Source organism: Solanum stenotomum, chromosome 1 (assembly GCF_019186545.1).
Source record: "Solanum stenotomum isolate F172 chromosome 1, ASM1918654v1, whole genome shotgun sequence".
Taxonomy (NCBI): domain Eukaryota; kingdom Viridiplantae; phylum Streptophyta; class Magnoliopsida; order Solanales; family Solanaceae; genus Solanum; species Solanum stenotomum.
Window position 1 is genome coordinate 8,030,203 of NC_064282.1, and position 24,544 is coordinate 8,054,746.

A 24,544-nucleotide genomic window follows, 5' to 3' on the forward strand; every position below is an offset into this window, starting at 1 on the left:
TGATTCAATGTATATTAATTTAGTAAGATTTTACGGCGTGTTTAAAGGAGGTTCTAAGTTGGAGGATCAAAAGATTACAGTGTTTTTTCTAATGTTAATTCACGCATAATTTTTTTAAAAATTTGCATACTATAAAAGTATACACAATGACACAAACAAAAGATTTAAAACAAATAATTTTTATATGTTTTTTTTTAAAATTTTTGTTTTTGTTTTAACTAAAAACAAAAGATACCGTAAAGTTCCATGTCAGGAATGAACAATCCCCCTACTGATCGAACTATTGAGAGTCAACTTCCCAAATTCAAGAAAGCTTGAAGCTTTTCTTCTTCCGATTCAGCTATGGCCATATCTCTTTGCTTCTCTCCTCTCACTTCAACCCCAAAACACTATTCAAGAATCCCCCTTTATAAACCCATCAACCCTATTATCACTTTAACAACCCCAAAGATTTTAAATCCCAATTTCAAGAAAGTAAATTGTGTTCCTGAAAATTCTCAGAATCTTTCTGTGATTCAAGAAAAACCCAGATGGGAAAACTGGGTATCAATTGCAGAAAGTCTTTATCCTGTTTATGTAACTGTTGGTGGGGTTGTTGCCTGCTTAAAGCCCTCAACTTTTTCATGGTTTGTCAAGTGTGCTCCTACTTCCTATAGTTTGGGTCTTTGGTTTATAATGCTTGCTATGGGTCTTACATTGGAGATCAAAGAGTTAACTAACTTGTTATTACAAAAGCCTCTTTCTGTGAGTATACACTCTATTTTTTAGTTTTTTTTTATTACTCACTTGTTTGATTTTGTTGTAGACTGTGATTTTCGTCTTACTTTCTTTTGGTTGTTGATTTAGTAGTGAATTTGGGGATTTCTTACAATCTTGACTGAACCCATACTCTCTACTTTCTTTGAGTTTCAATTTGTTTGTTTGATTTTGATTTGCATTGTGTTTAAGAAAATAAAATTAAAAAAATTGATTCTTGTGATCTTAAACTCTTGATACGTAGAATGTATTAAAATGTGTTTTAATCTCGTGGAGAGTTTCAAAAAAAGGAATGAGACATTCTTTTTTAAACAACTAAAAAGATAAGGAGAGAGTAGAACATTCTTAAAAGATAGTAGACAAGCAATTAGGGACAGAAAAATACTCAATTTAATAAAATAAGTCAATATAATAACATATTTATACTCAATTGAAATGAATCATATTTACATTGATGATATAAATAACCCAACAATCTACTCTCCTTGTTCATGGTAGAAAAATTCTATTATGATTGAGGTATACCAAATTCATATTTGTGTGAGGCTTTGTGTGATTGACAAATGGACAATTTTGGGGGCCGCTTGGCAAATTGTCAAAGACTCATTGTACTTTCTGACACTTGACTTAATTGTCTTTTTCTTCTTCTTTCTTGCTTCATTCATTTGCCATTAGTTTTTTTTTTTTTTCTTTATTCCTCTTCCAACATATTTTGTTTTTCCCATTTTACTGTATGCTTTTTAAAAGATTTACATAAGTGATTATCTATTATTAGCAATATGGATTTTTTTTAGTATTTTAATTTATTGATTATTTGAATTTTTATGTTATTGGTAAAGGTTCAATTTTCATATACTTATATGCATAATCTTCTCCACTATTTTCTCTATCTCATTTAAAAATATATATATTTGTATGACATTATTTAAAATCTTTTTTGTCAATAATATTTAAATATTTAATATATAATTTAATAATATGTGTTCCACTATTATTTTTATATATAAATTCACTTGTATTTTATTAGAGGTTTATTTTATTAAATTTGTCTTATTCAATATGTTTTAAAATATCAAGTTTGACTATTAATATCTTATGCATTTTTTAAGTGATAAAATAATATTAAAAAACAATATATATTTTTTTTTTGAAAAATATATAAGACAAAAGAAAATTTTATTTTTATGGTAAGCAAAAATAGAAATGAGGTAGTAATAAAATTGGTTTAAAAATAGATACTAAAAAGATTGAAAATGAAACAAAACATGAAAGAGAAAAGTGAGGAAAGAGCAAAAAAAATGGTTGAGGAAAATTATGGTTGACGTTGTAGATCCCATATATCACATTAAAATTAATATAAAAAACCCTCACACAAGTATGAGTTGGTATGCCTCAATCATAATAAATTTTTTCATAAATATTATGATAAATATAAATGTACTTCATTTATATATATTTTTTTTATTGTGAACAAGTAAATGCCCATTTCTTTTATATGAGAAGGTTCAAAGTTGATGATAAAAAAATTGCAGTATTTAATTTTTAATGTTAATTCGAGCATAATTTTTTTTTAAATTCTAAATTAAAAGTTATGTACCGTAAAAACTAAACATAAACAAAAGATTTAAAATTAAAAAAATAAGTATACTTTATAAATAGATCACCTAAATACGAGGTAGCATAATCCTTTAGTTACTGTAAAGTTTCATTCCAAGAATCAAGAATGAATCCCTACTGATTCAAGAAACCTTGAAACTTTTCTTCTTCCAACTCAGCTATGGCGATATCTCTTTGCTTCTCTCCCCTCACTGCAACAACCCCAAAACACTATTCAAGAATCCCTCTTTATAAACCCATCAACCCCATTATCACTTTAACAACCCCAAAAATTTTAAATCCGAATTTCAAGAAAGTAAAATGTGTTCCTGAAAATTCTCAGAATTTTTCTGTGATTCAAGAAAAACCCAGATGGGCAAATTGGTTGTCAATTGCTGAAAGTCTTTATCCTGTTTATATAACTGTTGGTGGGGTTGTTGCTTGTTTAAAGCCCTCAACTTTTTCATGGTTTGTCAAGTGTAGTCCTACTTCCTATAGTTTGACTCTTTGGTTTATAATGCTTGTTATGGGTCTTACATTGGAGATCAAAGAGTTAACAAACTTGTTATTGCAAAGGCCTCTTTCTGTGAGTACACTCTATTTTAAAAAAATTGCACCCCTTTTCATTGGTTTGATTTGTTTTAGAGTATGATTTCCTTTTACTTTCTTTTGGTTCTTGAACTTGGTTAGTGAATTTTGCGAATTCTTACCATCTTGATTTGTTTGGTTGGTTTTGACTTGACACAATGTTCAAGAAAATAAAGAAATACATTTGAATCTTGTGATCTTCAACTAAGATGCGTAGAGTGTACCAAAATGTCTTTTAATCTTGTGGTTTTAAACATGTCATGCGAGAGAGGGAGTAGAACACTTCTTGAAAGATGGCCACAATTTCCTTGCCCCGGCTTTTATTTTGCTTACCAATTGTAAATACAACAGAATTTAACTCCCAAAAATATTGCATTTTCTTTCTGAATGTTTTTATGGGCCAGGACATAATATGTACTTAATGATGCTAATTGCTGACATATCGTTGTTCTTCTCTAATCTTTCCACGAGATGTTACCTAATCTTCCATTGCCAACTTCATTAGCTCTTCTGGAAATTCAATTAATAGGAAGATGTTGTTCACTGCTAATGTGATTACCTTTTCCCCCTCTTTTCGAACCTATGACTACAAATATGTAGCACTCGCATTTGAAACATTCAATTTAAGCTTTGACAAGAAAGAAATATAGATATATCTACAGAAAAGAAGCATAGATATATAAACTTGGTCCCACATTTGAGCTACAAATATAATATTCGCATGCTATAACATTCAATCTAAGCTTTCAAAGAAAGAATGTATATGTGTCCACTTGGTCCAAACATTTGGTTCAAGGACATGGTGACTGCTTGATTTGATGAAGAGAGCAAGTACTTTAACTTTGTTACTTAAACTTTGATCAGATAGTATATTGGCATACAGGGTAAACTCATATAGGCCAAAATCTTTGGTTTTCCTTCATCTTTCTAGATTCTGTTTGGTTGTGCCGCTCAATATACTATTATGCCTGCCTTGGGAATGATTCTCAGCAAAATCTTGGGTCTGCCTCCTTCAATTTCAGTTGGTCTGATATTGCTTGCGTGTTGCCCTGGAGGTACTGCTTCTAACGTGGTAAGGTGACTTCTTCTATATTGTTCTTCTTAATGGAGCTAGTTAATCAGGTTTAACTCCCATATTGACATGTTAAGATTGTAGATGTTCAATCTTTGCATCATATTTCAACAATGTGATGAATCCACAGCAGGTTTGCTTTTCTTGTGGTATCTCCACTGAATTTTAGTTGAAATTCCTTTTGGTGTTTTTAGGATCCATGCCATGTTATTTATGGTCTTCATTGTCACATTTCAAATTCAAATTGACAAGCCCAGAGAGGAGAATAAATCAGAAAGGTATGGTGTTGCGAAGAGAAAATAGTTGTATGTTGGAAGCAATCCTTTACAAAGACTTTGTCCTCCTTTTCATTATTGAGGAATGCAAGTAATTTGGGTGAATCATACAATTATTGTGCTTTACAGAACGGTGTAATTCTCACTTTCGCCAAGGCTTTTAGCAAGCATTCAAAGTTGGTTAATTCTGTGTATCCTTCACATCCGACTAGAAGTCCACTTCTGTTGCAATATTTCCTGTCTACCAGTTTCTTTCTTCTGATTGGAACAAAAGATTTTAATGAAATATCTGATTTTATTGAATGCACTCTCTTGTACTCGGATATCAGCTTCTTGACATTGTAAATATATATGGCCTTATAGCATAAAGCTCAATGCAAAACCTCTTTTTGCTTTCTAATTGTTTTACAGGTAACCTTAATTGCACAAGGAGATGTCCCATTATCAATAGTGATGACAGCATGCACTACAATTGGTGCAGTGGTCCTGACTCCCTTCTTGACAACAATTCTGGCAGGAACTTATGTTCCTGTCGATGCTGTTAAGCTTTCTATCAGCACGCTCCAGGTTATGTTATTTCACAATTAATTATGTGTAATATAATGATGTTTGAGTTTTGACTCATCGTATTATCTATATATGTTTACTGGTTTAGTAATTTATTTTTTCTTTTGTTGCTTCTTTTTTAGGTTGTGGTTGCTCCAATTCTCTTGGGTTCTTATATGCAGCACAAATTTCCAAAAGCTGTAAAAAAAATTACACCTATTGCTCCCCTTCTCGCAGTCTTAGCAACATCTCTTGTTTCTGCCAGGTTTAATTGTTGATCCTAAACCATTTTAGTTTGATTGTTTCCTCAACTGCCTTTTTCTGTTTCATCCCTTTCTCATACTATCTTTTTTTGTTCTTTTTCTGCTCAGTATATTCTCTGAAAATGTTGGTCGCCTAAGATCTTCCGTGGTTGGTATGTCATTCTCTTCTGATTTGCCTCTAATCAGTCGTGCTCAGAATGTGCTAGCTAGTGAATTTGGACTCGTTGCGGTGTCTGTCGCATTGCTTCATTTTGCTGGTTTCTTTGTTGGGTAAGATTATTGTTTCTTTGTTCCAGTCTATTGGCCAAATTTAGCACCATGCGATTATGTCATATGATGAAATCTTCATCAGGTATCTTTCTGCTGCTTTGGCCGGTTTTAGCGAACCTCAAAGACGAGCTGTATCCATCGAGGTACATTCTTGACGGGAGTAAGACTTCCACACTTACTACTTCAGTAAATTATTGTCAAGCATGGAAAAGAATCAAAGATCAAAGAGACTCGGACACCCGGTGCAAATCAAAAAAAAAAGAATCAAAGATCATATTGGTAACAAGTTCCAATTTTGTTCTTAGTAGCCTGAAACTTTTTCTTTGATCACTTTCTCAATGGCACATATTTCTCATGGTTGAAACCAATATATTCCCGGATATGATTTCCACTTTTGTTAGTTCTGATTTCTAAGTGAAGAACTGATTTTTGTTGCAAAAATACTTTACTCAATGAAAAGGAAGATTGCCTCCCTATTCCATTTCCCTCCACAACCTTGTACAATTTCAACTGAATTCAGGAAAATGGTTTAGATAATTATCATTCCTTGTATAAAAAATCTTATGAAATGTATATCATCTTGAACCAAGTTGTTACTCGCAGCCAAATGGAACTTCTTCCCACTGATATATGCAGCCAATGATGTTAAAGTTTCTGTACTTCCCTTGCAGGTGGGCATGCAGAATTCTGCCTTAGGAGTGGTTTTAGCGACCTCCCATTTCTCTTCACCAGCAGTTGCATTACCTGCTGCAACTTCAGCTATCATTATGAACATAATGGGTAGTTGTTTAGGTTTCTTTTGGAGATGTATTAACCCTACTCAACCAAAAAGTAGTCTTGAAGTGACTGATAAATCTTGAATATTCATGTTGAACCATTGTGTTCTTTTACTTCCCTTTGTACACTCATCAATAAAATTTTGTTTTCACCATTCTCTGGGTTCACTTTTGAGACTCATCTAACTAAGGTCTGCAATTATGGAACCTTCATAAAGGGAATTCACATTTGAACTTCCATAATCCACATATTCTCCCTAACTTTGCTTTTTATTTTGGCAACTGAATTCCAGTTCTTCTCCAATCCTTGAAGATTCTTTTGTCAGGGAGGGAGAGGTTATAAGGGAAGTACCCAAAGAAGGTGAAAGCATGTTTAAAAGGCAGTCTGGTACAAAGCTCTCACCATGCATGGGTCTGGGGAATGCCGGACCATATTTGAGGCCGTTGTATCCAGCCTTACCTTGCATTTATGCAAGTGGTTGTTTCCATCACTTGAACCCCTAACCTCATGGTCAAATGGTGGACGCAATGGTCTCCCGTAGAAGTGAAGGCTATGTATAATGCACAAAATTACACAATTGAGTAGAGACTGTGTGTGAAGGGTGTAGGTAGAGCTACCTTTAGTATGATCCACTAGTTACATTATATCTAGCGAGCTTAGTTCAATGAACAAAATTTCGTGCTAAGTCAAAGAAGAAGAATGCTAGAAATTTCAAAATGAGTGTGCATTTCTGGACAGCAGGTTGCAGAGGAGCAGCAAATGAGTTTGATTGGTCTGAAATATTCGATTATATGCTCAAGAATCCAATCTTTTTCCGCACATATGCTTAGCAGGATTCTTTCAGGAAAATTGTTCGACAAATTGGACAATATGGTGTCTGTACCAACCATGAATCAATGCACTTGACATGGAAACTGTGGTTGCAATTTGTCAGTAACCTGCAGTTATCTCCTGTCTTGAATCTCTCTAAAAACACTGTACACTCCGAGGTATCTTCTCTTCTGTCTCTGTCTCTCTTTTCAACCTTGAACAGGAAACAGGGGAGTTTCTTCAAGTCTTTATCAGGCATTTTTGTTCTTCCATTGCTGCTACTTTGAACAATCAGGCCATTTTCAGCAGGCTGCCTCAGTAAGGACCTCCCTACTAATGCAGAAATGAACTATCAGGAGAATAATTATGCCCGAAGGAAAGGAGATCACAGATAGTATAATTCCCATCATGCACCAAAGAAACTTTTGCTCTTCCGCCCAATCCTTAGTTCAGAATATGCGAAAACGGAGAACTTTTTGGAGCAGTGATTATAAACCAGACAACATTGATCTTTGCAAGGTACTACAAAACACGTTTTCAGTTGACAACTTGAATGACAAAATGAGAGTTGGCTTTTTGTAATACAAGGTTTTTCTGATTTTTAGTTTTCTCTATTTCCCTAAGTTTAATCCATTAGCCATAATTTTTTATTGAAAAAAACATATTTATTTGTTCTTAAAAGATATATTATGTATATATAATTATAAAATATAAATATAATTACCAAGTTACCTTTTATAACGGTTGATGTCTCCCATGTTCTTTATTTTATAATAAAGTTGACTGAGACTTATAAATTTACTGTACACTCTTCTTCCACCACGGTGAGTCTCCCAATTTCTCTTCCCTTTGTTTGAGGTATGCACTTTACATCTTTTCCTTTTCATTTTATGCTTGCCTGTTAATTCTAAATTCTATTCTGGGTTTTCTTGATCTTCATTCATATAAAATCAAATTATCAAGGACATAGTATCTGAAACTATACCCGAGTAAACCTGCCACATCACTCTTTTCTGGTCAATTTATGTTCTTGGATATAACTTACCATTTATGTTCTTGTTGATGTCATGACTCATGAGTAGTACCAGCAACTTATTAGAAGAAATAGGGCATAGAAGTCAACTACCAAAACTAGATAGTGCAAGTTTTAAATTCTTCACGTCACAAAATTTACAAGGGTGCACGCAATTTTGTCGCTGTTTATTGATGTTAATCAAAGTGCATGAATGTCACTCCGAACCTGAATTTGCAAACATGAAAAATTTGAAGTCTTCCAACTCTATAACATAAGTTTTTTTTTTATAGTTTGCAGAAGAAAAAGAAGAGTTTACTGTAAATCTTGAAAGCATTATTTCTCGATTTGAGTATTGAGAGTGATCATGACTGCCTCTCCTGCAGTTAACTCTCTAATTCAAACTTTGGAGCTATTCCAAAGTACTTACCCAACTTTGATCCATGGTCAAACTGCAGAGATGATTGACTCTCTTCGTGCTAGTGCTGAATATTTTCAAAATATTCTTGAAAGTACTAATAGACACCACCAGAAAAATGAATTTGTAATGTCCAAAGATTTGGAGGGTGAGATGAGAGTTGCGGTGCAGCAAGCAGAAGATTTTCTTGATCTAATATTGCTAAGATTATGAGAAAGCGACAGAAAGGGAAGATTTATCGGTCCAAATGGACATTTCAAGATGAAGCAGGGGTTATACTTCAGGGATTGCCTCAAGCTATAGACAAGGTTGATGCAGCAAGGAAAAAGGTTATTAAAAATAGCACTTCCACCTTTGATGCCACTGTTGAGGAGCGTGTCTTCGATTCTTCGTCTCCAAAGTGTGATTCTACTGCTCTCCTACAAGAAGATACAGTGGGTTTGGATGATGCCTCGACCGATATCATTAATCGACTACTTGGATCGTCTGCTGAGCGGGAAGTCATTACTATATGGGGACTGGGCGGAAGTGGAAAAGCAACACTCGCTAGAAATGTTCAGGATGATCCTACAGTTAGATCTCGCTTTTCCATCCACGCTTAGGTTACAATATCTCAAGAATTTCAATTTAGACAAGTGCTGCTAAAACTTGTACGTTGCATTACAGGGAACGAGTTTCAAGAAATGAGCAATGACCAGTTAATGGATAAGTCATATAAAGCACTGAAGGGTTGGAGATATCTTATTGTCATTGATGATGTCTGGAGCACAGAGATTTGGGATGTGATTTCAAGAGTTCTTCCAGAGGACAGAAATGGTAGTCGAATTATTTTGACTACAAGGAATGGATGTGTAGCTATGCATGTTAACTCCGAAGTTCATGCTTACCAAATGATGCCATTGAATTTATATGATAGTTGGAAGTTACTTCACAAGAAGTTATTTGGTGTAGAACAAAGTTGTCCTGCAGAATTGGAGGAAATAGGTAGGGAAATAGTTGGAAAATGCCAAGGACTGTCGCTAGCTATATTGGTGGTTGCAGGGCATCTCTCCTAAGTTCCCATGACAAAAGAAACCTGGGAAATAGTAGCTAAAAATGTTAATAGAGTTGTTACAAGTGATCCGGAAGGACGCATAGGATTACTTGCTATGGATTACCACTACTTGCCTATTCACCTAAAATCCTGCTTCCTCCATATCGGAACATTTCCTGAGGGTAATGAGATTGATGCTTGGACATTGATCAGATTGTGGGTTGCTGAGGGATTCCTAAAGAGTGACAAGTTGAGAGGTCCTGAAGAAGTGGCTGAGGAATGTTTGGAGGATCTTGTCAGTAGAAATTTAATAATGGTTACAAGGAAGAAGGTAGATGGTCGGATCAAAAGTTGCAGTATGCACGAACTGTTACGGCATTTGAGTGTGAGAGAAGCTGAAAAGGAAAAGCTTTTGAATGTGATTACGAATAATGAAGTTCCTAATTTTTCAGCAGCAAATGAACAGAGTGCTCCGAACTTTAGTTTGCATCCCTCCATTTCCTTGGAAAAATTTATGAAGTCCTCACAAGTTGTACGTTCCTTGTACCTCTTCAAGGAACCAACAGGAAAAACTTCGAAATTCAAAGCTTTGAGAGTGTTGGCCATTCCTAAGTCTTCCTTTATCTTTCGCCATCACATGACATTAGATTCAGCTATCCTGAGATACCTTGAAGTTACTAGTGACAATGATTTCACGGAATTCCTCGGATATATGCACAACCTTCAAACCTTTATATTTTACACCCATAAAATATTAAAGGTTCTAACTTTTCCCAGAGAATTCTGGAATCTTAAGCAGTTGAGGCATCTCCGTGTTATGCATAACATTCATTTACCCAATCCTCAAGGCAATAACTCATCTGATGTTGATCTGCATCATCTACAGGAGCTTTCCAATCTTTGTATTGCTAGTTGTACAAAGGAGGTACTATCTCGCCTTACGAATCTGAAGAAATTGAGGATCGATGATTTCAGAAGAGACATCAATGACAACAAGATTGAAACATCCTGGAGCTTACTCAATCTTGTCTGCTTAAATAAACTTGAATCCCTTTACCTATGTTTCAGCCTTCAGGATGTGCTCACTGTCGTCACCCCTGGCAAATTTTTGTTGTTTCCCAACATATCTTAAGAGGTTGACCATGTTCGATGGTCACCTTCCCTGGGAAGACTTGGCAACTATTGCGAAGTTGCCCAATCTCGAAGTGCTCAAACTCAATAACAATTCATTCTATGGTGACGTGTGGAAACTAAATGATGATGTTCAGTTCAAGCGCCTAAAGTTCCTGCTACTTGATTACGTGTACATAAAATGGTGGGAGGCTAGCAGTGATAACTTTCCAAATCTTCGTTGCCTAGTGTTACAGCTGATGTGTCACCTGGATAGAATTCCTCTGGAGTTTGCGGATATATGCACCTTGGAGTCAATTGAGTTATATTTCTCCTTGAATCTCTTGAAATCAGCAAGAGAAATTGAAGAGGAAGTTAATTCAGTGGTGGGATACAATTTCCTTCATGTTGGCATCTACGATGGTAAGTTTCACCTTTTGTGTAAAAATTACTCTAATATTTTAACTGCTATTTTTCTGGTTATTTGTGGCTTCTCAAATGTATAGCCATGTTTCTCTAGATTAATTACTCAGATTATATTAGGCTCCCCCCTTTCTCACGCTATTGTATCTTCTGCTGCCTTGAAATGCTTAGTTTTTCTACAAAGAATTACTCGATTTCATGGCTAGTAACTGTTGAAAAAGAAAATAAAAGAAGGGATTTAATGGTTTCTCTATCTTTGCAGATTATTATGAATTGGTTAAAAAACGCGGTGGAAAGGCTTTTGCTTCCTTCAAGCAGGGTGAGAAAATTCGCCCATAAAAACATGGTCAGTCCAATTCTCAAATTTAGTTTCGATAAATATTATTCCTTGTGCAACAAATCTGTTTCCAAATGATATATTGCCTACAAGATGTTGAAGTTTCTGTACTTCCCTTGCAGGTGGGCATGCAAAATTCCGCCTTGGGTGTGGTTTTAGCGACCTCCCATTTCTCTTCATCAGTAGTTGCATTACCTGCTGCAACTTCAGTGATCATTATGAATATAATGGGTAGTTGTTTAGGTTTCTTTTGGAGATGTATTAATCCTACTCAACTAAAGATCCAATCTTTTTCTGCATACTTAGCAGGACTGTTTCAGGGCAATTGTTCGACAAATTGGACAGTATGGTGTCTGTATCAACCATGAATCAATGCATTTGAGATGGAAATTGTGGTTGCAATTTGTCAGCAATCTGCAGTTTTCTCCTGTCTTGAATCTTTCTAAGCACACAGCACATTCCGAGGTATCTTCTGTTCTGTCTCTGTCTGTTTCTTCAACCTTGTACAGGAAACAGGGGAGTTTCTTCAAGTCTGCATCAGACATTTTTGTACTTCCTCCATTGCTGCTACTTCTTCGAACAACGAGACCATTTTCAGCAGTCTGCCTTATTAAGGACCTCCCTTCTATGCAGAAATGAAATATCAGGAGAACAATTATTCCTAAAGAAAAGAAGATCACAGATATTATAATGCCCATTATGCACCAAAGAAACTTCTGCTCTTCCGCGCAATCCTTGGTCAGAATATGGCGAAAAACAGAGAAATTTTTGGAGAAATGATCATACATCAAACAACATTGATCCTTGCCAAGGTACTATGGAACATGTTTTAAGTTTGCCTGATTAGTTGTGTTTTTCCTCTATAATGGAAAGTAGCTAGACATGTATTTGTTTTTGGTGCTACAGACAGACAATAAGAGAAGGTTAATAATCATTATGAAGGAATAAAATTATTACTACTAATTTGTCAAAACTTAAGCACAACATATACAGCTTAGCAATGTTTTCATGAGACAAGTTATGCTTACGACGTGGTTGCAAGATTCTACTTAAACACTAATAGTTAGTTTTATCAAACACAATGTGGGCTATAAGTTTTTTAGATTTCTGTTGGGACACATCAACCCCTAAAATGGGATTAGCCCGTCGTCATCCACCTCCAAAGGCATTGGATTAGAAGGCCTGATTTTTACAAGAATAATGGTCTTAAACTTTTGACCCCGCTCGCTCCATGAACAAAACTTCACGTTTAATAAGTTTTGCTTCACGAACAACACTTTTGACCTTGAAGGTTTGTCCATGGGAGGGTCAAAACTACACATTTTTAAGGTCATTCCGTATAATTTCCCGGTATTAGAAGAGAATTTAGTGCTTCTGATCAACAAGGGCGGAGCTAAGGGTTGAGGAGGTTTATTCAAACTCCATAATTGATTTTTATGTATATATAATAGACATTGAACTCTCTCGACTTCTTCTTATATTTGCTTCAAAATTGACTGGTATATATTATTGCCTTATATAGTGAAGAGAAACGGATCTCCTGGGTGACAATTTTGTAATTAGAATATGTCAAAACATTAGAACAAATATATTAAATTATAATTGTTACTATATATAATCTACCAAGCTTCCAATTATGTGAGGAGGGAGTTGTTGTGAAAAACGTTTTCAATGTCGAATTCATCGAGATGCCATAACTATTTGTATATATTATTCTTGGCGTTATTTCCAATAATTTTTCCAACCCCCACATACATAATTTTAATTTAACTACTTGTATCCACTTTGCACAGACCAATACTTAAATGAGGTCTTTATCTTACCAAAAGTTTATTCATCTATTTGGCACGGACGATGCAAATAATATATAAATATATATATATAGTGCAACAGCACCAAACACATAAAGAATTTAGTGTGTTGAAAGATTAAATAGTCCAAAAAAAAGTTGAGCATTTCATCTTCGATGAATAATTCTACAGATGAATTAGCTCATGATTTATTCAATAAATATGTACACAATATTGTTGGTCAAAGAAGGATGTCTAATCTAGAGTTGGCCATTTTACCACAGCTCCAGTAAGTCAACATATCTACTTAATCAATACTTATTAATCAAACGTTATTAATTATCGAGCTATTAATTGTGTTTCTCAAATATATATATATATATAGGCATGATGATACAAAGGTTCCTGTTTTACCAAGGGAGAAATCTGAATCACAACAGTTAACTATATTCTATGCTGGAATTGTGCACGTTTATGACAATATTCCTGTTCAAAAGGTACCTACAAATATAAGAGAATTGCAACGTTTTATTTTTTTCTAGCTTTTAATTAATTTTCCCTATACATAAATATGCAGAGTCAATTATGAATCTGGCACGTGAAAACTGTTCACAGTTAATATCTAGTTCTACTTATAATGCAAAGGAAATTAAATCAACTCAGAAATCCCAAGTCTACAAGTTTCAAGCAGGTGATCTTTCGTGCGATTTGAAATACATTGATTTGACTAATTTGAATTCACATTGTGTTAGGCATACTAAAGGACAAATAAACAATCATAAGCTCGAACATGTGATTTTTGAAAAAAATATTGAAGTGTTTTATTCATTCGACCACACATCTTACATCTTTTAATTGTTGGACATTGGTTGATTATCTGAAATTTTGGTGGATTATGTTGTTTTTCTACTATAGACTTGCCAATTGCAAGAAGGAAATCCCTTAAGAGATTCTTTGAGAAACGTCATAATAGGTGAATTAATTAATTTCAACCTTTTAAAATAATGCATGTTTAATTAATTCTCTTTAGTATTAATTAATTAATATAGTTGTTGAATTTTCAGGATTATAAGTAAACATCCATATGTCTCTCCTGAATGTATCATGATCAAAGTGGAAATTGGAACGATACAGAGAAGATTAGCATGACTCATGTGCAAGTATAACACACAGAGAAATGATCCCAAAAAAGAAAATAATCAGAATGAAAATAAAAAGAAAAGTTGGTTCCTAGCTCTATGTGAAACAAATTAAACAAGGGCTAGGTTTTGATTGATTGATTGAATGATGTCCAAAAGGGTAAAATTATATTTCTTATTGAACATATTTTACTAGGACACTGTTCTCTAGTTTTAACTTTGAGAATTATGCCAATGATTTTCCAACTACTAAATATCTTAATATAATGATCTGTCTATCAATGTTAACAATTAATTATACACATATTATACGTATATTGTATATTTATCGGCTATTTTTAGTTTAAGTGGGAGTATTCTAAAGTTAATGCTTCCTTTTATTTAAGGACAGATTACTTAAGTACACAACATTACTTTACCTATTCTCAATATTTCCCTACTCTTTTATTAAAATACAAAAATCCCTTATTTTCCCCAATTCAACTTAACCGGATACTTTATCTTTTGGAAGCCAAATTGACGTTTCCCAGTCCCTAATTTTCACCCTCAGATTTTCCCACAACACACGATTCCATCTCCAAATTTTCTCCCCCATTATTCTCAACAGATTCATTATTCCAATTTTGAATTTCAAACTAATTCTCTCTTCATTCAATCAATTTCAGAGTTTGAAATAGATAGTCTCTTCATCTTCAACTTTTTTTTTTCATTTTAAAAATATTTTCTTATACTTTATGGATCATCCGTCTTTTAGTATTGGGATTATCCAAATAATCACAACCAACACTAATCGAATCTTTGATTATGAAGATCCTATAACAATGGCTAAGCAAAGTTCTAAGAAGTCAAAAGCTAAGAAGGAGGCACATGCAAAAACACCCAAGAAAAGTGGTAGAAGGGTTGCCTCGGCCATATCCAAATCTGCAATACCAACAATATGTATTTTTTTCTCTGTAATTTTATGTATTCACATGTTATTATTGGATCCACAACATTCGTTTGAGGTGGAATTTGTTCAAGATATTATGCAACAAGAAAGCGACAGTCTGTAACTATTGAATCATTTTTTCTTCACTTACACATTTGATCTTTTTTATAATGTATCTTCTTCTTGTTTATAGTGACTGCAGAATATTTTTTGTTACTTTTGTTGAATTTCTGAGCAGTGAAATCAACACCCATTTAATGATTTTCAAAGTGACTATCTTCACACAAGATATGCAACATTGTTATGAAAGTATGGTCTCAAGAATATGTTAGCGAGAATGATGATCTACAAGGCCGAAAAGTGACTACACTCCACCAACAGAAGATTATCTTGTTAATGTAGACTAGATTTTTATATATCGATTCACCGACAATTGTTGATGATTTATTGTTTTAAGATGCATTACATGTTTTTATACAATTATCAAGTATATGATACAAAAAAAATTTCACAAATAACAAAATTTTATTCTTCACACAACAAGATACAAATTATATCTTATAAGATTGGTACAAATCACAACAGATGATACTAAATCATTATCATTTACATAATAGTATGTATGTCATACTTAGGTGCTATAAACATCTCAAATTGATACGCTTTTATTACTTCATGCCAAAGTTACAAAGATATTAAGTTTCAAATACACGAAATTGATACCAAAATTACTCTAACTTTTTTTAAGCTGATATTAAATTTCCAGAAAATTATTATGTACATGAAACACAATTGCGTCCACAAATATCAAAATTGTTGATATATAATATTGGTAAAAAATACAACATTTGATACTTTAATATTAGTATATACAAAATTTAGAAGAAGATATTATGTATATGATATATTATTGCTTCAAATGATACCTTTTTTACATGTTGTCTCTTTTAACTTTGGCACACATCGTTACAAAGATATTAAGTATCAAATACACAAAATTGATACTAAAATAACTCTAACTTTTTTAAGCTGATATTAAATTTTCAGAAAATTATTATGTACATGAAATACAATTGCGTCCACAAATATCAAAATTGTATGTATATGATATATAATATTGGTAAAAAATACAACTTTCGATACTCTATTATTAGTAGATACAAAATTTAGAAAAAGATCTTATGTATATGATATATCATTGACTCAAATGATACCTTTTTTACATGTTGTCTCTTTTAACTTTGGCACACATCGTTACAAAGATATTAAGTATCAGATACACAAAATTAGTTTTAAAATTACTCTAACTTTTTTTAAGCTGATATCAAATTTTCAGAAAATTATTATGTACATGAAACACAATTACATCCACATTATTAAAATTGTATGTCTATGATATATAATAGTGGTAAAAAAAATACAACTTTCGATACTCTATTATTAGTAGATACAATTTTTAGAAGAAGATATTATGTATATGATATATAATTGATTCAATTGATACCTTTTTTATATGTTGTCTCTTTTAACTTTGGCACACATCACAACTATTGATACTATTATTCTATCCCATACAAAATTTACAAACAATTAAGTATCAGAAACACATCAATGTATACCAAACTAACTTTATCAGAAATTAACAATAAAAAAATGTAGCCAAAATTCAAAATATAACAGTTTTTCATTTATTGCTTCACAAAATAGTAACCTAAAAGTACTTGATTAAGTATCAAATTTGAGAATTATTAGACATGAAGCATAAAAGTACTTCTAAAAAGCAAGCAGCAAGAATCTTTCCACCCTCAACACACATGATTGCACCTNGAGCCAAACTATAAACGAAGGGCATTTTTGTTCCTTTCACATAGTTTAAGGGCATTTTTGACCCTTTTCCCTATTAAAAAAAACATGTTTGTGGGTCCCATGCTTAACACACAACCCACCCAAAAAAAATAAATATGGGAATTGAGAAGTAAGAGCACTATTCATTTGATTGATCACTTCTGTGCTTATCAAAATAATAAAGATAACTATTTTCCAAGAAGTATTTTTATAAAAATAATATATATTTTACTCATATCAAATACTTCCAAGTAAATGATGTTGCATGTCAATTGTTGCTAATTGATTTTTTATTTTTACTTCTTAAAAAGAAATATTAATGTGCTTACAAATTGAGTGGGCTCTCTCATTCAATATACTATATATTTTATTTATTACGTAGTTCTCAATTTCAATCTATTATAATTAAAAAATGATTTTAAAATAGGTTGATGGACATTTTAGATTATGATTCATAGTCTAGATCTGAACAATGTGTAAAGTAGGTCCCTGCATTAGGAGGGGTACAGATAGATAGATACCTTCCTAGTGACCAACAAAGTCATTAATTGTTGTATATCAATTGTCCTTATTTAATTAAAAGAAAAAGTACCAATAAGAGATTAGTGGTGTACTTTAGGTTGAATTATCAACTTTCGTTTTATAACAATAAAATAGTATGAAAAATTGAATGTTCAATACCAATATGTATTGCTTCTAATCTCTTCAACCATAACAACATATGTATAATTAAAGGCAGACCTAATATCGTCATGTTCTTCCCATATAATAAAATATATCATAAAGTCAATTATAAGTTGTACCCAATATATTGATTAGGCAAGCCTTTATACATAATATGTTACTATTAATTAGGCCTTTGTCTTTACTTTTTGTTACAATTTGCGATTCATTACTTTTCTGTAAAAGAGACATTTACATATAAATATCTTCAAAAATATTGTCCTTAAATTTTTATTTATAGGTTTAGAATACATATATCAAATTTGATTTATAAAAATATAACACCTTTATCCATCTTAAAGTTAATATCTCCCTCCTAATTAAAATCACGGAAACACTAATTTTCCTTCCTAAATTAGTATTTCCATATTACCTACCCACTTTAATAATATCTACTAAATAATAATTTTAGAAAATTTCAATTAGATAACAATAACCATATTGGTGATCGAGTCACTTAAACACGATTGATGACTTGTTGATCAACAGCGTAGATATTTTTTTTCACCTTTATTGAATACTCTCATTCAAATAGTTATATAATAATAAAATTATGCTTCTATTTATAATTTTTTAAAAGGTATGTTAAATCAATAATCGACAAGTATTGTCAAAAGGAAAGGAATATTTAGGACTCATTTATGGAGTAGTAAGTGGTATAGTGTACTCATCTTTATTGCCATAATAAATACAACATTGACTCTTTGTCCACTAGCACTCATGACATATCAAACACTTCATCACTTCATCTTTTCACACGTTGTTTGAATAAATTTATAACTATTTATAACGTATATAATTTTTTATATAATTTATTTTTGACATTAAAATAAGTGTTAGAAGCACTTTTAAATCTTATTTAAACACGATCAAAGAGTTTTAAAACTATTTTGATTGACAAATATCTAAAATAAATCCATTTAAATAGGATTTAAGTCACATACTGATTTTTATATGTATCTATGTAGATACAACATTGTGGCCTGTGGGTATGTTTGGTATGAAGGAAAATATTATTTTTTTAAATTTCTCATGCTCAATTAGTTAATTTTTCTTTTAAAAGATAAATCATAATACGTAAAGAATAACCTCTTTAATTGAGTTGGGTATAATAAATTTTAACAAGTGAAATACAAATTTACTTCTCCTAGCCCCATCCCTACACAACGACCATCCCCTATAGTTCTAACCTCAACCCCCATTATGTTTGCTTAAATTATGTAGAAATAATTTTAAAATACTTTTTTATCTACTTTTCAAACAAATAAATAGATAAATAATTTTTTTTTAATTTCATATTTTAGACCATAAAATTAAATAACATTTTTATATACTTAACATATCTTTTTCTTTTTTTTTTGGTTTCCCATCCGATGTTCGAAGTCCACATTGGAGCTCCGACTAAATTCGAATTGCACATTGCAGGGCCTATTCGAGGGTGGCGCTCCCAACAGAATTTTCTCCATCCCAGAGCTCGAACTCAAAATCTCTGATTAAGAATGAAGCACTTCCACCAGTGCACTAGAACTCAGGTTTAACATATCTTTATTTGTGTAGCATGTTCGACTTCTACACAATTCCGCTATTTTTGAATCCATAAGATTCGAAATTAGAATTGTTTTTCTGTTTTCACCATTAGTGGTGGTGACATAATAATTGTAGTACAAGTGAGCTGTCAAAAATTTATTGATGAATCACGTGCTTGATGGGTCCCATACTCCCATTCTCCAAACGCAAGTTCCGTTATCGATATTTGATATTTATACTCCCTCCGTCCCTTTTTAGTTGTCCACTTTAGAAATGACACACAGATTAAGGCAACAATGATTAGCACAGTGAAGTTAAAATTTTATCCTTATGACAACTTTTCACTTCAAAATTACAACCACTTATTTGAATTCAAGTGAAATAAATTGGAGGGAAACAACATACACTTTTACAATTTTCAAGAAGTGTAAATAAGGGTATAATAGGAAAAAATTTGTTGTCCTTTCTTGATTTGTCAAAATGGACAACTAAATAGGGACAACTAAAAAAGGAAATATGGACAAGTAAATAGGGACGAAGGGAGTATTAGAGTCTGATTAGATTGGATTCGCGCCAAAAAGTTCTTAATGGGGTAAAGCGCTCCCTAACGACTAACAAAAGCGATTCCACATCTAAAAAGACTCAAACCCAAACTTCTAATTAAAAATGAAGTACTAGCTCTACCACCGTCCACAGTCCACAACCCACTATTGATCCGTACTCTTTGTTTCACAACAGTTGTAACAGATAAGGAAAATGTGAAATGTGTTCATATTTATACATATATTGAAATCTGATTAATTTAAATATTTATCAAATAGAGCTCATTTTGGGATAGCATTTTCTATTTTAAGAAATAATTTTTAAATATTTAGAATTTAAAATTAAAATTTTAATTAAGAATGAAACATTTTCATTCATCACACATATATTATAATGCGCGTGCATATGTTTTCTTTCCGCAAAAATTTTTAAAAAATTATTGGTAACTTTGAATTTTTTTTCCAATATTTAATATTTATATTAAAATCTAATTTAAATTTATATCAGATAAAATCCATCCGGGATAGATAGTGTTTCTTATCAATATCTTTTTTTTCAAATCAAGACATAAAAATAAAATCTCTAATAAGAAATAACTTTATTCACTGCTTCGTTATTTTCAATAGATTATTTGATAGGAAAAATAAAAGATTTTTAATAGATTATTTGATAGGAAAAATATGTTTACTTATGTGCGTCATAAAAACATCGCAAAAATAAAATTGAAATGTCACAGCACCAATCACTTGTTCACTCCTTACCAAAGTTTTAATCCTACTATTTTTTTTCCTCCGTCAGTTGGAATATTTGTTTTGGACATAGATTGATTTAAATATGCAATGCATTAAATCAATTAAAAGAATACACGCTTAGTACTAATGAGTCGTTTAGTTAGGAACAAGTTATTCTAAATTTGACAACGAAAATAAGATACCAATATTTTATTTCTAAATTATTTTTTTATTCATAACTATTTATTTTTATTTATCACGCCAAAGGACCCGAGTTCTCTTTTTTCCATTCCAAAACTGAGCCTAAATTCTCTTCTTCTTTCCTAAGCTTTCTACTTCCAAAGCAAATCATTGTTCTATTTTTAGATACTTATATATTTTTTCCGTTTAAATGCCACCTCGATTGCAGCTAAGCTGATCCGTTCTTATAGATTATTTTTAGTATGTTTATATACTTAACTTTATTATGTATCCAAAATCTTTGTATTATGTTTAAAATTTTCTTAATCAAGCACAACTATATTAATTGAAATCGAAGTATTACTAATTCTACGCGCTACATTTATAGGAAAATATTTACAATGCAATTACTCCCTCCGTCCACAATTAATTGTCATGGTTTCCTTTTTTAGAGTCAAACAATAAGAACTTTGACCAACATTTTACGATGTATATTTTCATCATATTGATATGCAAAAAATTGCAACTTATAATACTTTTCGTATAGTTTTTGAATATCTAATTTTTTTTTTAAAAAAAATCGAATTAACGTAATCTAATTTAACTTTAAAAATTAGTCAAATTGACTTTCGAAAAGCGCAACATGACAAATAAAAGTGGACAGAGGGAGTAATAAAAAGATTTGACTTTTTTAGAGCACATAACATGGCTTGTATCATTTATTTTTTGACATGGGTAGCAACAATCATGCATTAACATAATCTCAATTTTACATTATATTTATAATAATATATGCTCTTCATCACACCTCTCTACACATACTAATACATAATAATAATAATAATAATAATAATAATAATAATAATAATAATAATATTACAAAAAGGAATTTTTATGGTATATTTGGGTTGGTAAAAAAAAAGGGGCTAATAATGAGGAGCAAAAATCACTCTTTTTTTTCTTCCACATAGATCACTCAAAAAGAAATGTCTATCATATCCAAAGCTAAATTTTCCATCATAAGAGATTCAACTTCTCCAGCACAATTCATCTTTGTATTTGTTTTTCCATTTCCTGCATTTACAAAGCCGGTAAACATATTAATTAACTATATTTACATAATAATAAACACATATATCACAATTATATTTATTAATTTGATGTAAATATCGTGTACGTACCATAAAAGGAATCTGATATTGTTTGGTTGAAAGTTGGACTTGACATTTTCTTGAGTGGGCAAGAGGAAAGTGGAAGAACAGGTAAATTTTGGCAATTGCAAATTTCAATCATGTTGCCATCTGGGTCATGAAAGAAAAGTTGATCTACTGTAACTCCGCCTTCTTTAACAGTAGCAGTTACATATTCTACATTCATATCATTCAATCTCTGAATAATAAGATCCATATCTGTACATTGAAATGAAATGTGATTATCTTTTGGGTTTATTTTTCCACTCTTTGATTGCACATCTTCTTTTCCTAATAAATGGATTCCAATTCCATGGTTGAATAACCTGAAAAACATAAACCCAAAACATTGGTAAAAATTGTCAAAATAGATGTAAAATTAATACTTAACAAATTAGCAATAGAATGTGTGTGTATATTTACCAAGCACCATCAAAGTCAAAGGATGATGGTCGTTTGATGAGTACGAAACCAAGGACTTGTTCATAAAATTGAGCAGATTTAGGAACAGATTTGCAGACATAGGAAACATGATTCAATGCCAACAAAGGCATCCTGTTTTCTTCATCATAAGAGGATGATGAATCTGATGACCAGTTAAAGTTTGTCTCCTCAACTGATTCTGCTTTCACAATTTCTCTTCCCATAATTGAATACACAGTAAATGTTATGATAATCTTGAAATTAGCTCAAGCTATATGGAAAAATAATAAGACTACTCTTTTATGTGTGCAACTTTCTATTGCCAAAGCACAGATATTTATAACCAAAAAGAGTAGCTTAGGGGGTGTTTGGATTTTTTTTAAACAAGGGTGGGGTGGGTGGGGTAGAGGGGGCGGGGGGGATTGTACATATCAAAATCCTACATACATACACGTCAATAAGTATAATCTTATCCACCACCAATAAACGGGTAATACAGTACGTAGTAACTATTAATTTCTCAGTCTCAATAACATTAATTGTGGTTTAGTAATTAGTAGTGAGACCGTTTCACCTCAAGTTTGATTCTTGGATATGAAGAAAATTATGTTAAGAGTGTAACTCTCAAATAGATTCTACAATTTATCATTCGAATTTAATCAGGATTCGAAAATAAACTCTAAAACATTTGGATGAAAAAAATAAAAAATAAAAATCTCAGTCTCACCAACTAGTACACATCACTAATTATACGTCCCAGCAGTTTCACGTTTTGGTTGTCCATATTCTTGAGTGTTGACGCGGATGATTTTATTTGAACCACATTCACTCATCATAACTTCCCTACCTACCCAACCATTTATTTTTATTCCATCCGGCTCAATTTATATAATGATTGGATATTAGGAATGATTCTAACCCTACGTTAGGATCTACGGACCAAGGGATAGTCTCACATAAACATTGTTTATGAGACATAGGCCTCCCAAAAGGTAACATAAGTAAACAAAAATTTCTTAAAAATCACATAAATTGATATAGAAAAATTAGTTTATATAAACTGAATATAAATTTATATAAATTACTTGATGAGAAAAGAAGATAGACCTATATATTATTCAAATGACTTTTCAGTACATTTGGATATATATAGTCCCTTACTCGATTTTAGTATTTATTTGTTTTTAACTCCAATGAGAGGAAAGTTATACAGCTTTTTTGAAAGAAGGATACACTTTAGTAAAGTTAAAACTAAATTCTTGAAAACATGACTGATGTAGTAGCAAAAGTGGTCACTAATTTAAGTACTAATCATTTCTCTGATTAAATTATTATTATTCTTCCTTGGCCCTCCTATCAAATTAGAATCAAATTGGACCAATCTTTTTGTTTTTCAATTAATTGTCAAAAAATGAAAAAGGAAATATGAAAGATACCCTTTAAATCTGGTTGAATATTTATGTGATCCATGATTACGATCAATTAATGAAGCGAATTGAATTAATATCATTTTAATATTTTTAGTCAGTTGATTAAGATATTTTGCTTTATTGACAGAAATAATTTGTATTCATCGCCGGTCTATATTCATCATATAACAAGAGTATAATCAGTGTGTATATTAATTAATTATACATCACATACTAACTTAAATTTGTAAAAAGAGCAAAAATTAAAATTATTTTTTGTTGTTAAAATCTATTAGACTGTTCATGTATGTAAAGAGTCAAAATAATTGTGGCCAAAACTGTAGAATCTAGGACAAACAAATACATGTGAAAAAACTGGTATATAAATGACTCAATAAAACAAAAATGCTCAGAATAATAATTAAGATTAAGCACTGAAAAGATGCCCTATAAAACAATTAAAGAAATTAAAATATTTTCATACGCTGCCTCTTCTTAAAATAAGTTCCAAGAAAAAAAAGAAGTGCCAAATACACAAAGAATGTGTTTGGTACGAAGGATTTCTCATGTTTAGTTGGGTAAAATGTTTTTCAAATCAACTCGTTTTCCTCAAATTCAAGGAAAATGACTTCCCTTCAAAAAGTAAGAAAAACATTTTCCAAAACTTTCCTCCAACTTCAATACAATTTTTTTGTTGAAAAAATCAATTTTTTTGGTTGAAAAAAATAAATTTAAAATTTTTTTTAAAATTATATTTTTCAACTTCAATTTTTTATTTTCTTACCCCACTCGTACCCCGATCCCCTCCCGTCAGCCCCCCTACACCCCCC

General features: G+C 31.8%; 3 protein-coding genes and 2 pseudogenes across 4 annotated transcripts; 4 read left to right on the top strand and 1 right to left on the bottom strand.

Annotated features, from left to right (window-relative positions):
- Nucleotides 1–257: 257 nt before the first annotated feature.
- LOC125872145 (probable sodium/metabolite cotransporter BASS1, chloroplastic) lies at nt 258–7,101 on the top strand. 2 transcript variants are annotated; one of them, XM_049552832.1, is made up of 7 exons: nt 258–744; nt 3,872–4,012; nt 4,699–4,854; nt 4,977–5,098; nt 5,205–5,366; nt 5,449–5,509; nt 6,038–7,101. In XM_049552832.1, exons 1-7 carry the CDS (start codon nt 343–345, stop codon nt 6,224–6,226), a joined length of 1,233 nt encoding a protein of 410 aa, XP_049408789.1. In that variant the 5' UTR covers nt 258–342; the 3' UTR covers nt 6,227–7,101. The 2 variants fall into 2 exon arrangements, with proteins under 2 accessions (XP_049408789.1, XP_049408782.1); XM_049552825.1 differs by lacking the exon at nt 258–744 and adding an exon at nt 2,435–2,938.
- A 1,758-nt stretch (nt 7,102–8,859) lies between these two features.
- LOC125872134 (putative late blight resistance protein homolog R1B-14) lies at nt 8,860–11,911 on the top strand (annotated as a pseudogene).
- Nucleotides 11,912–13,327: 1,416 nt separating this feature from the next.
- LOC125853584 (protein TIFY 3-like) lies at nt 13,328–14,456 on the top strand. The gene is made up of 5 exons (XM_049533299.1): nt 13,328–13,365; nt 13,462–13,573; nt 13,656–13,767; nt 13,992–14,049; nt 14,141–14,456. The coding sequence occupies exons 1-5, from the start codon at nt 13,328–13,330 to the stop codon at nt 14,223–14,225; spliced, it is 405 nt and encodes a 134-aa protein (XP_049389256.1). The 3' UTR covers nt 14,226–14,456.
- On the top strand, nt 14,178–14,273 carry LOC125853989 (U6 spliceosomal RNA; annotated as a pseudogene).
- A 7,206-nt stretch (nt 14,457–21,662) lies between the features above and the next one.
- Nucleotides 21,663–22,616, bottom strand: LOC125853652 (glyoxylase I 4-like). Its single transcript, XM_049533373.1, has 3 exons — nt 22,306–22,616; nt 21,874–22,208; nt 21,663–21,766 (listed from the first exon to the last, which is right to left on the bottom strand). Exons 1-3 carry the CDS (start codon nt 22,527–22,529, stop codon nt 21,669–21,671), a joined length of 657 nt encoding a protein of 218 aa, XP_049389330.1. The 5' UTR covers nt 22,530–22,616; the 3' UTR covers nt 21,663–21,668.
- Between the last annotated feature and the right edge of the window lie 1,928 nt (nt 22,617–24,544).